Source organism: Haplochromis burtoni, unplaced genomic scaffold, assembly GCF_018398535.1.
Source record: "Haplochromis burtoni strain Fernald_Lab_line unplaced genomic scaffold, NCSU_Asbu1 Contig_360, whole genome shotgun sequence".
Classification (NCBI taxonomy): Eukaryota; Metazoa; Chordata; class Actinopteri; order Cichliformes; family Cichlidae; genus Haplochromis; species Haplochromis burtoni.
The window spans coordinates 583,743-598,263 of record NW_024582721.1 but is presented as its reverse complement, the minus strand read 5'-3'; the positions used below and the strand labels follow the sequence as shown (position 1 = coordinate 598,263).

At 37.0% G+C, this 14,521-nt stretch overlaps 1 protein-coding gene across 1 annotated transcript in view; it reads left to right on the top strand.

The window, feature by feature from the left end:
• LOC102300989 (protein turtle homolog B) overlaps positions 1-5,317 on the top strand; it is a 26,406-nt gene extending 21,089 nt beyond the window's left edge. Inside the window, exons 5-6 of the mRNA XM_042228872.1 lie at positions 2,306-2,433; positions 3,673-5,317. Of these exons, the coding sequence (XP_042084806.1) occupies positions 2,306-2,433; positions 3,673-3,887 (343 nt within the window). The 3' untranslated portion in view covers positions 3,888-5,317. The remainder of the gene's footprint in view (positions 1-2,305; positions 2,434-3,672) is intronic.
• The last annotated feature ends 9,204 nt before the right edge of the window (positions 5,318-14,521 follow it).

Below are 14,521 nucleotides of genomic sequence, written 5' to 3'. Positions count from 1 at the left end.
GTGTGTGTACATACATACCTGGGGTCATAAATGATGTCACAGAACTTTTCCCCCACCAATATGCAAACTGGTGTGAAACACTATCAAAAGCTTTAACAGAAGTAGATTCATGGTAGGAAGTGTTTTGTATAATTGAGAATATAACAGACATACTTGTTACTAGTAATATGATCCCCCTGCATCAGCCCAAGTTTAAGTCTAGTTAATATAAAATGAGCTAGTTCAAAATAAGCTAAGACAACTAAGACGGACTATTTTGTTTAGCCATTTGTATTAAAATTTGATCTTCAGTTTAAATATATCTGTTATACTTGGTTGAATCATTCCATTTTTACAGGCTGGTCTTCTTCTGCCTAAAGTTGTGTATGAATTTAGAGGGTTAGCTTTTGTCCAGTGGCATGCAAAAATAATTGTTACTTTAAAAAAACCATACAGGTTGATTTTGGTGTTTTGTCTCTTTGGCACTGAGTGACTCGATAAAAACAGTGACTGCGTGGACCTTTTCTTTCCTCCGCATAGACACTGTCTGTTCTCAGATCACTTTGTAAACATGCTTTTAGCATTCTCCTCAAGCGTGACACATTCTGCCATTTCTAAATAACAGATGCTTATACTGTACGACCCCAATTGAAAATATTTTGAAGGCAATAAAATATTTTGTAAGATTGGCGTTGTGATGTCACCTGAAGCTGTGTGTCCACTGGGAGGAATAGTTGACAACTGTGTTTTCTTGTGGTTGTTTTTGTTTTTGCTTTAAAAATGAAGCAGACAGTGCTGTTGCATGTTCTTGGCAGTGATGAAATTGTTGCGCGTTTAAACTTTGGAGCTCAAAGTAATTTAAAATGTATTTTAGCTTTTAATAAAATTGCACTAGATTCCTAGAAAGTTTTTAAGAGCTATAGCGTAACGATAGCCACGACCAGCACTTCCCACGAGCATCTCTATATAAATTAGGACAAAATCCTGGTGGACACATGGCCCTAATCCTCTACATAAAGCATCTGTAGAGAGCATGAATCAATTCATCTCCTGTAAGTATACAATTGCACTTGTAAGTGGACTGCAGAACAGTTCTCACTGCCATGTGACACAAGTGCCCTGCCAAAGCAGCCTCTGCACTTCTTTTTCTTCTAAAGAACCAATGTTTTATAAAAGTGGGGCAACCAGGGAGGGTTGAGGTTCCCCTTAATCTTTGAGTTACCTGCCCAATGAAGTGCTTTTGAATGTATTCCCCTTTAAAGTCGTGTTCCATGTGCAAATTGCCATGCATGCTATCGCTAAATATTGCTCTTCCGTTTCAAAAAAGAAACAATTATATGGATAAATTCTTGTTACATTTGTTGTCCTGGTGCTTCGCTTTTCTTTGGCTTATTTTTCATTATGTGACTGTTCCCAAGTAGTCATTTTCCCCTCCCGCCATCTCTCCCCCTGTCAGCATGGTGAAGCCCATTGTAGACAGTATCCATGTCTATGAACACATATTGATGATGCTTTGTTGCTCAGCTGTGATTCTTCCCCTCTACTAACAGCATTCGGTTTCTCTCTGCAGCCACGGTGGGAAGATGGCCTCTCTGTAAAGCATATTGTTTTCTGTGCCTTGAGAGAATTAAGCGCGTGCTTGTGGCAGAAATCTGGGGGCTGCCTTGTCACATGTGCCTCTGTGAATGGGAGGGAAGTGATGAACAGCTGCGAAAAATGTACTTCACGCCAAGGAAACATTTGTATCTGTTATTTTCAGAGAGAAATGCCTTACTAATTAGAGTAAACATTCAAATCTGCAGACTTATGAATTGGAAAGAGCATTTAGTAATCTTCATTTTGGAAACAGTTCCTCTGAAACCAACAGTGCAAGTCTTTTTAAGTGGAACTTTTCTCACTGACCTAATCTAGCCAATGGGATCAATAGATAGCTTCAGGAGTTGTGAAATACTCTGTTTTTCTTTGGATGAAAATTGTTTGGATCAATTTGAGCAAAATATCTTCAATGCCCCAGAAATTTCAAGGTGCATAATACTTAATGAAATCTGGATTTTATTTAGTGAAAAAATTTCATAGTAAATCCAGATGATGTATAAGGTTATAGTAGTCATAATCACATGGTTTTCTTATTGCAAAGCTTGGGTAAGCCTCAATAGGTGTCTCACATTGATCCTTTGGCAATGTGCTGCACCTCTTGCTTAGCACGAGCAGTGCTGTTCTGAGATTGTGTGGGTTGTGTTGCGCTCCGTAGTGCAGAAATACAGTTCACTGACCACGTTTAGCCTGGAGTTACCCCTTTTTTCCTCTTTCTCTCTTCTTTATTCAGAAAACGTCGAGGTGCGCAGAGTGCCCTTTCAGGGTCTGAGAGGATCGATGCACTGAGATACCAACGTATTAAAAAGGCCAAGAAGATGACTATGAACAACAATAACTCCAAGACCAGAAAGAAAGCAGGTGTGAACCACCATTCAATATTTGTTCTCATTTTCTCCACTGTTGAGGTCTCTATAGTGAAATGACCTGCTGCCATTTTCAGAAGATTGTCAAGCATGGCATTTTGAAGCTCATCACCAGCTGGCATTTGGTCAGGAGCCTTTCCTGTCACATTCCCGCATCATTTTAATGTGCAGGGCAGTGCGTTAGAATACCTCCTTAAAGGAGAAAGTGTAACACCCCCCCCTCCAAAAATCATGAAACATTACCCCAGACAACACAAGGTCCTTAAAAATGAATTTTCTTCTTAAACTAAACTTGTAGACTTTTGACAAATGGAGGTGTTGGGAGTGTTTCCGAGTCCAAACACTCCCAAAAGCAAACAGTGAGGCATCACTGAAAACAAATTACATCCTGTTCCGTCAGATGTTGCAATCAAGATCTGCTTTTTATGAAAAGTGGGACTCAAGTGGTTGAGAAGTATGCTAGCTTATTGCTTGACCACTCGAGTTCCCTAAAAATTCAAATATTTTAACAAAAACAGAGTACAGCACCGTAATAGAGTTGAATGTTGAAGATGAAAATATATGCACCAAAAAGCCAACTGACATATCATAATTTACATTATATGGAAAAGAGTACTGGGACACCCACACATTAAACATGAGAGCTCTTTGCTTCTAGAAACTGCTGCAGTTTTTGTGCTGATGTTAATGCCAGAGGTTTGGAGTTACTGCACAGCAGAGAGTTGGTGACGTTTATGCAACAAGCTCAAAGTGTCATCTTAGGGAGCATTCTCATTGCTAGAGCCTCCTAAGCTTAGCATAGTGTAAGTCCAAACAGCATAGCATAAAATGCCTACACTGTAATAAAAAAAGGCAGGCTTTTGACCGTGTTATATGACCTGACTTAGCAGCACTTATGGCCTGGCTTACGTTGTGCATGAACTTACAGGTTGTATATGGAGATATATTTTAGTTTTTAATGTTTAGTTTAAATGAGGTATAACAGATGCAGGTATAGTGGATTTTGTCGTCATTGTAAAAGTAAAAATCACTGTTTCCAGTTATTAAAATTAACTGACTGCCTGCTGGCTCAAGATTCATACTGTATTACAGAAAAACTGGACTTGTGGGTGCTTCATGGAGTTGATCTACTCCTGCCCAGAAGCAAAGCATCATTTCAGGGAAAGTGTCGGAACAGCATTTCCACCTTGAGTTCTGGTGGCTATGACCTGCCTGTTCGTCTCTTTGCCTCCAGGTGTCTCCACCTCTCAGACCCAGCAGGCCTACACCTCTCAGGTACTCCAGCCCGAAGAAGCTCTCTACCTCCGCAAAAAGAAGAAACGGCCCATTCTCCATGACCCATATATTCGCTTTTCTGCTCTGCTTTACCGTCGTCCAATTCGGGAGGACCAGAAAGCTATTTTGGCTAGCATGGACAACACAGACCTAGACCATGCCACCCTCCTCTGAAAGTCACAGCTGTGCAATACAGCTCCCCTTTCCAAAATGACACTGCACTAGCTACGTCTCAGCTGAAAGAAAAAAGAATACTGTCACTAGAATTGTTGCAGTTTATTACCTACAAAGGGGAGTGGCACAAAATTTCAGCATTCAGATTTGGTTTATTCCACAGCTGCACCCCTTGGTCAGTTTAGTTTGCATTAGTAAGCATTTTGCTGTGTTCATGAATTAACCTTGACAAGACTCAATTTCTTCAAAAAAAGCAGATTAAGAGAATTATTATCAGAAGCCACACATATGTTTTTGTTTAAAAAAAATCAGATTAATGCCATCTTTGATTGGAATTGTGGTTTTGAGGCATTTCCTCCCCCAAATTTTGGATTATTTGACGTCCTGCTTTGGAGACCCAAAGGCACAGCAATCTTCTGTTCTTACATCAAGTAGTATTCCATTTAAAAAAATGTTTAGAGCTCTAAAGATTTAAGTGATAACTGACACATTTGTCCAAAATTTTACTCCAGTGCAAAATCATTAACTAGAATAAATACAGCCAACCATTTTGCTGATTTTTGTAACGACTATTTTCCTACTCCAGTCTTCATATTCTTAATTTTAACATTCCCTCCAGCCTCGGGTCCTGTTTCTTGTGCTGAGCCAATCCTCTCTCCCCATCCTGCGGGTCTCCGTTTACAGCACCTTCTATAAGAACCTCTCTCCGCCAGCAGCATCTCTTATCTGCCGAGAAACTCGCCTCACAAATATGGGTGTTCTCACTTCCTACCAAGTATACCTCAGAGCACAGGACACGAGACCACACAACCACCTGGATCAGCCAGGACAACAAACTAGCCTTTTTACTCATCTTTTCATTATTGTTGCTTTTTTTATGTACCTGTTTTTATATTTGTTTCCAACTGTGCAAACACTGAACACATAGTTTTATCTGTTCAAGAAAGATTCACATCTTTACTCATCAGCTTTTTTCTGCTCTGTGCTGAATGAGCAGGAAAAGGGCTTGTGGTGAAAGGAAACGGAAACATTACCTTTAGCTTTACTGTACTCGGCCTAATCTTCACTCTGTGTAGTTTTTCACTGACAGATGGGAACCAAACAGGTCTCGTCTTCATTCCACATAATATTACAAAAAATCTGGCACCCTCAAATGTGGCTTTTTAATAACAAAAAATATTGGGATTTCTATTTAGTTTTTTATGAAGTTATACAGTTGCTCCAATTATTTTGAATTTTAATTTTAATTCCAGCTTTTTACATCTCAGAACGGTTTGCACTGGAGCAAAATCTTGTCCACGTCCTGTCTCTTCCTTTACATTTCACTTCTTCTACTTTAGTTAGCATAGAGGGCTGCAAATCCACTTCTGAAATTTATGCCAAAAACAATTCAGTGAACAGAAAGAAACAATTTTAGGGATTTTGTGCCATTTCAGATACATATATATATATGTATATATATATATATATATATACACGTGTGTGTGTGTGTGTGTATACTTACAATTTTGCTTCATATTTATTTAGGAGGGCATAAAACACTGGCTTTATTTGGCCTTAATCTTTGCCTGTTTCATTTGTGTCAAACTTTATTTAATGTTTGTTTTTTATTTGTGTTTTTATATCTGCTTCTTTTGTCCAGTTTCTATTTATGTGCTTGTCATTTGTTGAGACTCCATCTATGCTCCAAGAAAACGCTGTGTGGCACTGAAGGTCACACACAGTGAGCCGAATGTTTTTGCTGTATTTTCACAGATTGGTTCAAATATTGATTCCACAGATTGAGAAGTGTGTTTGACATGTGATGGATTTGCTGGATGCTACGCGGCTACACGGTTCATTTTTTTAATGATTGGATGAGTAACAAAAGTGCCATAACATCAGAAACTCAGCTATATTACACAGTACACATGCTGCTTCTTGTTACATTATGGAATCCGCAGATGAGGGGTGTGTACGTTAAAACAACAACAAAAAAATCCAATCGAGCTTTTGTCGTGTGTGGATTTTTATCAATAGAAGGTGTATTCACTTGTAGGTGTCATGGTGACATGTTGCAATATGAGAACAATGGAGGTTGATTAATATGACAGTGGTGATGTGCATCTTAATCTATTTATTTCTTTATTTCTTGTGATTTTGAGCTGCTAATCCCAGCAGTCTTCTAAAATCAGACATTTTTTCAGTGACTACATTTACTTGCTTGTATAAGATATTTCCACAATAAATGCTTTCATAAAGAGCAATTTTAGATGGGCCTTCTGTAATGCAGGAGCAATTCTGGAATAGATGTGATTCTTTTTTTCATTTAGATCTATGTAATAAAATGGCTGCTGTAACTAAATCTTCTGAGTGCGTTTGTAATACATGAATAAACAAGCTAAAAGAAAAGAAAACATATAACAGAAGAGTCCTGACTTGACAGACGTTATACAAAAAAGAAAAAAGTAGAGAAGCTCCAGATAATGCACTTATTGTGGAAATAACTATGTTAATTCATACAACTTTAACCACATTTTCCACTTCCAAAGCCCAATAATAAGAGTTTTAGTCAGAATAACTTGGCTTCACACCTCCTATAGAAATTACTGGTAACATTTTGTTAACAAGACCCACTCCACTCTGTAAATTCTGTGCTGCGTTTAGGGACAAGGTCAACAAAAGTGGAAATCCTGAATGTTGTTTTTTATATTCTTTATAAAGGGGGTCCACACACAGGGACTCATCTGCATGTCACATATTCTTTTTGTCGCTGGTAGTAAGTTGCCAGCGGTCATTCCAGACTTAGGTAACCTTCTAATGAGTTTAGCATGCCTTCAGTCAATCACTGGTATCCTCCTCTTGCTGAATGTTACTGGTTTTCTGTGGTCACTGGTTGCCACATCGCTGCTAGTTGCTACACGTCTGGATGCCCCTTAAGGCACGATCTTAAGGCTGAATAGCTATCTCCTCAGAGGTGATGTAGTAGCGATGGCAAACAGAAGCTCGTGAGATGCTGGGGAAACCATGAGTGATGCATCCATAAATGATTGCAAATACCACTTCCATTTCCAAAATATGAGCAGGCTTTTGGTGCGAGTGGTGATTGGTTTCAGAATCCTGTTGAAAGAAGAACAGGGAAGTCTTCTTCCATGAAGCCCCTGTCTGAGGCATCGCAAGATTTGAAAAGCTGTATTTTGACAACAATTCAAAGGTTTAATTTGCTTTGTGCCTGTTAAATACACCACAGTTTATTTCATTTCAGCAGACCTTGGTGTGCGTGTGTCTCTCGGTGAGGGGAGGAAATATGGTGCTGTGGCAGTTTGTAGGCTAAAACAGAGAGGACTGAAACTGATTGCATGTAACACAGTGGATGAAGACCCAAGATGAATGCATAAAAAATAGCTATAATATCCTCAAAATTTGATATAGATTATTACAATTATATTTACAGTTCTAAGAAGAAACAAATGAATTAGGAGTAAAATAAATTTGTGATTGACTAAAATTGGCTTTTAAAATAATGGAATAGATTTTAGAATAGTCTTGCAGCTTCCTTTAAAGAGTTTATATCAAGGATTTAAAGGCACTTAATTTATCCAACAGGGGGCATCCTGCAACTTTCCTGTTTGCTTCACAACTTTGAAATGTCACAAATAATAAGTTAACAACCAGCTGATCCGAGCAAAGTCGGACAGAGCGTAAATCTGTAATCTGTGACTTATTGTGACTGTATAACAGATTATTTGTAATCTGTCATATTATCTCAGTAAGGACTCATAATTAACTACATATGACAAATGTTTGGAAAATCTGTTTACATTTCATATGTCTGAAAAAAGAAAACAGTCGGCTGATTTATTGAAATTTTAAAACACTTTTAAACAAATATCAATAACTGCCTTAAAAATCCTTCATCAGTCGGGCTCTAGTTTAAATGCTTTTTAAGTTAAGCATTATTAATTAATGATCATTAATTAGTTAACTAATGCTATTAGGAGAATGTGAATTAACAGCCACTTTGACTTTATTTATAAAATGTTTATCTACAGTGTTTAAGATATTTGCTGAAGTTAAACTAGGGATGGACTGTACTGGGCAATACCAGTTTGTAACCTGTATTTAAGCAGGCAACTGCTTAAAAATACCTTCAGAATAGAATAGAATAGAATAGCCCTTTATTGTTATTAGTATTAGTGACAGAGACCTCCAGAAGGAAAACCTCTTGAAGAACTGCAGATAGGACTAAAATGAAATATCAGGGTTTAAAAGATCAGCAGCATACATCCATAAACATTTCAGCATACTGTCCCCTAGGAGTCAAATATTTAATTAGATTCTGCAGAGGGTAATTTTAAAAAAGCACCTTTAAAACAAAACTGAGTTAATGTGATTGCTATCTTGTAATGTACATACTATACTGACATGTATACTCAGCTGTGACAGGCTGCCTGTTCAAATACATGTAGATAAAGTCACAAGAACAGCTCTTTAGCTTAGCAACTGTAGTTGTACAACTGTGTGACTTTGCATCGTTTGATCACCAAAGGTTTTAATTAGACTTAGGTGAGTGAGGATAGCTGAGAAATCTTAAAATGACCGAGGGAAAGGTCATCTATCTTGACAAAAAATTACTGTTAGCCTCTTAACTTGTCCATGTAAATAGTGTGTATTGGCAGATATAGTCTGCATGGTATAAATGATTGAGTGATGCTGACAAAAACTGGGATTTGCAACAGTGGTCTTGGTTTTAAGATAGAAGCCACAATTAAAATCTTTAGCTGAACAATCAAAATCAAACTAACTGTAAAAAGCTGTTTACTTACTTTGGTGAATAATGCAACTCAGAGAGTGCAGCAGGCAAAAACATGTGCTGTGGGTTTGAGTAGTCAAGAGGATTTAAGACTTCAGAATTGTTTCTAGATGTCCTGCTAATTAGGACAGGTAGATGTACTACCTCGGTATGTCTTTGTAAGTGTGTGTTAGGCCATGTTACCTACATGTTACTAAGTCATGTTAGCTCTGTGGAGGTATATATTAAAAAAATCTGTATTTTTGCACATGGCCATCCCTACAGTTGTAATACACCGTTTCTCCATGACAAGCTGGAAGATTAAAACCTGCAACCACAATGTCAGAGCCAATGTTATCATAGTTAACTAGATGTTAACAGTTAACCCTCTGCCTTTACTAAACACACTAGCTAGTTCGCAGCTTTGCTAACATAGATAAATCTACAATTATTACAAAGTAATTGTAAAAACTCTAGACATCAGAGATTAGCCAATATTACTTATCAATCCAACAGCAAGAAGGCGAGCTAAGTATCTGCCTGCAACCTTTCAGACTTTCCAACATTTATTATTTTTCAGTCTCTTACTCTCTCTCTTTTCCCTTCTATAAATGTCATGTTCTTTCACATTGCTGCTGCCATTGTTTCCATATTGAGAATACAAAGGTAGTTTTGTCCTCTAGCTAGGTGAAGACCCATTGGTGGTAGTGTGTTACATTATGTTATAAAGCATTACGCGACTTTCCCAGGACAGTTATGAGAGTCTGAAGCAGTTATTTTAAGGTGTAAAAGTTGCCTGACTGTTGCATCCAGAATACATATATGCAGAAATAAATATTTTAAAGAGAAAAATACTCATAGTTTGGCAATGAAAAAAGACATTACCAAATGTGCTATTACATTTTGTAATGTAAGAAAGATTGGTAGTGTATTTTTGCACTGAATGTGGCAGTAACATCTCTCAAAAATGAGATGAAATTTGATTGACAAAATAAATTCAAAATATCAATTTGTCTTATATTAGAGATATTCCATGTATTTTTTTTTTTATTATTTACATCATTTTCTTTTCTCTGTGTAGATCACAAACTGTACTTTGGACACACACACACACACACAAAACCCATGCTTGATTAGTGTGTCTTTGTGAAATCATGTATTACTCAGCTCGCTATACTGCTCTACATTTTGAGCCAAATATGATGATTTGCAGTTGATGGTACTGAAGCAGGAATTTCACATTTTTTTAAATCACGCATTCAAAGACACTTTTTGAGGAAAATCTCAGTACTGTATCACTCAGTCCCTGAACTGAGGAGCACCTCTTTCAGTGACCAGTCATCATATTGTTGAAGATGTTCACATTTTTAAATGCTAAAGAGGATTTTACCCCATGTGCTAAATGAGAAAGAATACCTGGTGCTAATACATGCTGCACATGTTAAAGGAAAAATGTTTGTTTACTTACAAAATACATTTAGTTGCTAAATGCACCCAGACTCATCTTTTTCCTCATTTTCATTATTTTTTATGAGCTCAAATTTGCAGTTTATATGTAAACACTGGCATCAGTCATTGTCAGTCATTATCACAGAGGTTGCTTTGATATTGCTTTAACATCATAGCTGTGAACTGCAAACTGTTACAGTGATGAAATCCATCATACATCACTACCCTGAAAAAACAGCTCACGTCTCTGCAAAGTCTTTTTAAACATTCATTATGGGGACTACAAGCCCATAAATAACTAACATGGTCATATTTGTTAAACACTTTTGAGTACAGTTTGTTGTTGAAAAAAAGGCATCCTTTGATTGAAGAAAGGATGTACAGTAATAATAGACATGCAAACAAAAGCTACTTAAAAGCCAGCAGCAGACAGCTGCAAGTAATACATATGCAGACGTATTACTTCAGCCTGGAGTAATGTATGAAACTACATTACAAACTAAAGTGCAGAAAACAGATCACAGTTTAAGAAAAAAGTTTGTTACTACCATGTAAATAATAACTGAAATTAACATCCGTTGTCTCACGCCCTCTCAACATTATATATATATATATATATATATGTATATATATATATGCACATACATCATTGTTGTGTGTGTGTGCGTGTAGAAGAAACTACAATGCACATCGACTATATTGACTGGGTGCGAACTGTAGTAGGGTATGCTTAGTGACACATTATAACATGATGTAACAGTGTCCATAACATACGTGAGTGATGGAAATGTTCTAAATCCTAGAAATTAGTTTAATAATAAAATAATATAGAGACAGATTATATATATATACACACACATATATATATATAACACACGACTATCTATATTTGGGGACAGTACTTGTTTTCAAGAATGTACAAGTCTATATTCTATTCTATTATTTTTATATCCATCTACTGCTTTATATTGTAGCGCTGCAGAATTGTACACAAAGTAGAGAATTATGTATGTTTAATTGTATACAAAACAAAAGAGAATGGTGCACCACACTGTACTGTATATCTCATTGTCTATTACACAGAGAATCTCAGAGAAGGTTGCAGCGAGCTAGTTTTTATAGTAATGTACATTTGCAAATGTACCTGTTGAATTGTTTTTTGCACCTTCCACACCCCACACTGCTTATGTATTCATTATGGAGAGGAGTATTGCTCTGTGTTAGGTTAACATCATTAGACCTTTTTTTAGACCTTTTTGGCTACTGCAGTTAAACATTTTTGAATCTACTTTGGCATGAAAGAATCGGTACGGTGCTCTCTTGCAATCTTCACACATTAGAGCACAGAAATCTAATTGTAGGTTATATTTATGGAATTCACAAACTGTGCAGACTGATAATATTTGACAGTGTATATGTGTATATTTCAGTATATGTGTAACAGAAGCAGTGCTTTGTGCTGCTGTTTTGGAACTGATGTAAGGGGGGCTCCAAATGTTTGATTTTTGTTGGAAACTGAAGCATGTGCAACTTACTGAACATTCTCCTGGATTTCGCACTCAAGTGGAGGTCGAGCATTGCAGCAGCTGCTAAAAGTTACTCCAGACATTCAGTTCACTGCTGTACATTGCCAAAAAGAAAAGGACAAGAAACACGTCATATACATTCTGACAACTGGTGCTATTTAAAAACATCTGTGGTGCTTTTTTTTTAAGTTAGGTATTTCCTTGCTTCAGACAAAATGTAGCTACACAATCCTGTACTGTATTGCAATGTAGGTTGTTGTCTGGCCAGTCGTTTGTCCTGGTTCTCTTATATGTTCCAGGAGGTTTTCTTTGACTGCTGTTGTTTCAGGGAATACACAGATTCAATTGGAGTAACATTTGGAGTGGCAAATTTGAAAGCAAGGAAATTTAATGGGTAATTCACTCAAAAACACATCATGATGATTTTTTTTAACTGATTTTTTTTTTTTGTGTGTGGAGACTTTAGAGTTGTTTAAAGTTTTCTGTATTTGTGGTTGCAAATTGTATCCACACATTGTGTTTGGTGCTGAGTAAACAAACAAGGTCACCGTGACTTTCAATAGTCATCAACCTCATTTAAAATCCCTGGAGAAGCATTGTTTAAGATCAAAGAATCATGCTAACTCCCAGCAGGTGCTCTTTAATGCTAGGTGGTAGGTTAAACCGATGGGGTATAATTCAACTTACCCCAAAAATCCCCTTGAGAGGAGCAGCCTGTAGCATCGCTATGTTTGAAGACCAGAAAAAGCATTTAAAAAGTGTTTCCTAAAGATGCTTTTTCAACCTACTCACATACTCCTTTGGCTCATTGTGTACTAAGTTCAAATATCACGTGAAACCTTTTGAAAACTTTCTTTCTTTCTCATCACAAAATGCAATACAATGTTTTATTTCTTTTAAACAGAACTGTGCTCATTGTCTTCTCTTAATTGTTCAGTCTTCCTGTGACATAAAGGAATGCTTTGAGTTACAGTGCATCTGGAAAACAACACAAACGTAAGTGTGTTCATTGTTAATTACAGGAGTAGACAACTCAGTACCTCAAAATGTCTTTTCATGGAAATCTTTAGTCCAAATGTGTATTTCATCCATTTTTATGTTCCCCATCTCTGAGAAATCAGTCCTCGTGATGCTTTTTGATATTTGTTGGCACAAACACTAACAGGAATGTATGACTATTGTAATCACTGCTCACCTCCCCACTCTTCCTAAAAATTGAAGCTTTTAAAGCATCTAAATTGAACTGTCAATTTTTTGTATCTCAAATGTCTTGGTATGCTTGTTGTAGTTGTATATTCATAATGGTGTATATTACATCAGTTTTTATTTATTAAAATGTTTAAATTTTCTAACATGACTTTTGTGTTGCTGTTTTTTTCCCCGTTTTTGTAAAATGGTACTCAGCATTTGATGTAAAAGAAAATGAAACTACAAACCAAATAAATGTAAACTTCATTCTTAGAGTGATGATTAAAGGAAAGGATTCCAGAAACTGCTGAGATTTCTGTAAATAAACAGACATAGTTTGAGAAAATACTGCTTTAAACTCCTAAGACCCGAACTCTTCCATGGCATGCATTTTTAATTTCTCTTTGATATTTGGGCATATTGGGACCTGATGAATGTAAAAACAATGAATCACCAGATTTTTTTTTTTAACCTGATTTTTGTTCCTAAGAAAAATGAGAGCCACGTATGAGGATATTCGTTTTAAATTTTGATGGAACAGTGGCAGTATGATGTCCTCGTAAGTGGATATCAGGCCCTTGTAGAGCAAACTTTTGTATTTTGGTCTAGACAACCCAAAATGTGATGTCCACATATGTGGACTCCAGGTCCTAGGAGGTTAATATTTTTGACATTTTGGCTATAAATTGCAGATTTCTTTGTAAAACACTACTTAAAAATGCATACATTACTTTTACGCTGATGATCATGCAACATGGCAGTTTTCAGTGACATTAATGGAAAGCAATTACAGTTGAAAGGGAACATTAGAGTAACTACACTTATACGTGCTACTATAGCCCATTGCCTTCAGAACTGCCTTTGACATGACAGCATTACAGCTGACATTACACAGTTTCTGCAGATTTGTGACTGTGGAGGCCATCTGAGTGCAGTGAACTCATTGTCATAGTCAAGAAAGCAATTTGATTTGACAAACAAACAAACAACAACAATACCAACAAAAAAAACAGCAGCACAGGTAAGCATTTTTTTTTCAATATTTTATTTTAATTTTTCCAGCATAGAAAAACCCCATCAACAAACAAATACAGCTCAAGAAGTAGTGGCACTGTAAAGCGCTTTGGGTGCCTTGAAAAGCGCTATATAAATCCAATCCATTATTATTATTATAACAGATAAGCATTTTAACTTTGCATCTAGAAAGCCCAGCCGTAGGGGCACCACAAGCCAGTGTATTCTAATGCTGGTCCCAAGCCGTGATAAATAGGGAGGGTTGTAAATTTCTGGATCGGTTGGGGACTGAGTTATCAGCCTCGACTGCAAACCGGTCCTGCTGAGCAACGTGTGCTCAGAATTCTGGGGGGACAAATAAAGAACGTCCCCACTTTTTTTTCTTCCCACTGGCCCTAATCCTGTTCCGTAGGAGAGCACTGTAATCAGCATGTAAAAGTGCTGAATGCGGTCAGACTTCATCTTCTTAAATTCTCTCTAACATTTGCTCTTTCCTCCATGGTGCAAACTTAGAAAAGAATGACAACTCACGTGACCCCACTGGTCACTACATCTGTGGTCACTGAGACATAAAAACGATATGTATCAAAACTGATTAATAAAGACAGAAAAGAAAGGCGTGTACAAACTAAGGGAAGCTCCGTTCCCTCGTAAATCCTCGAGATCCATGCCTCTCGCGAGATCAC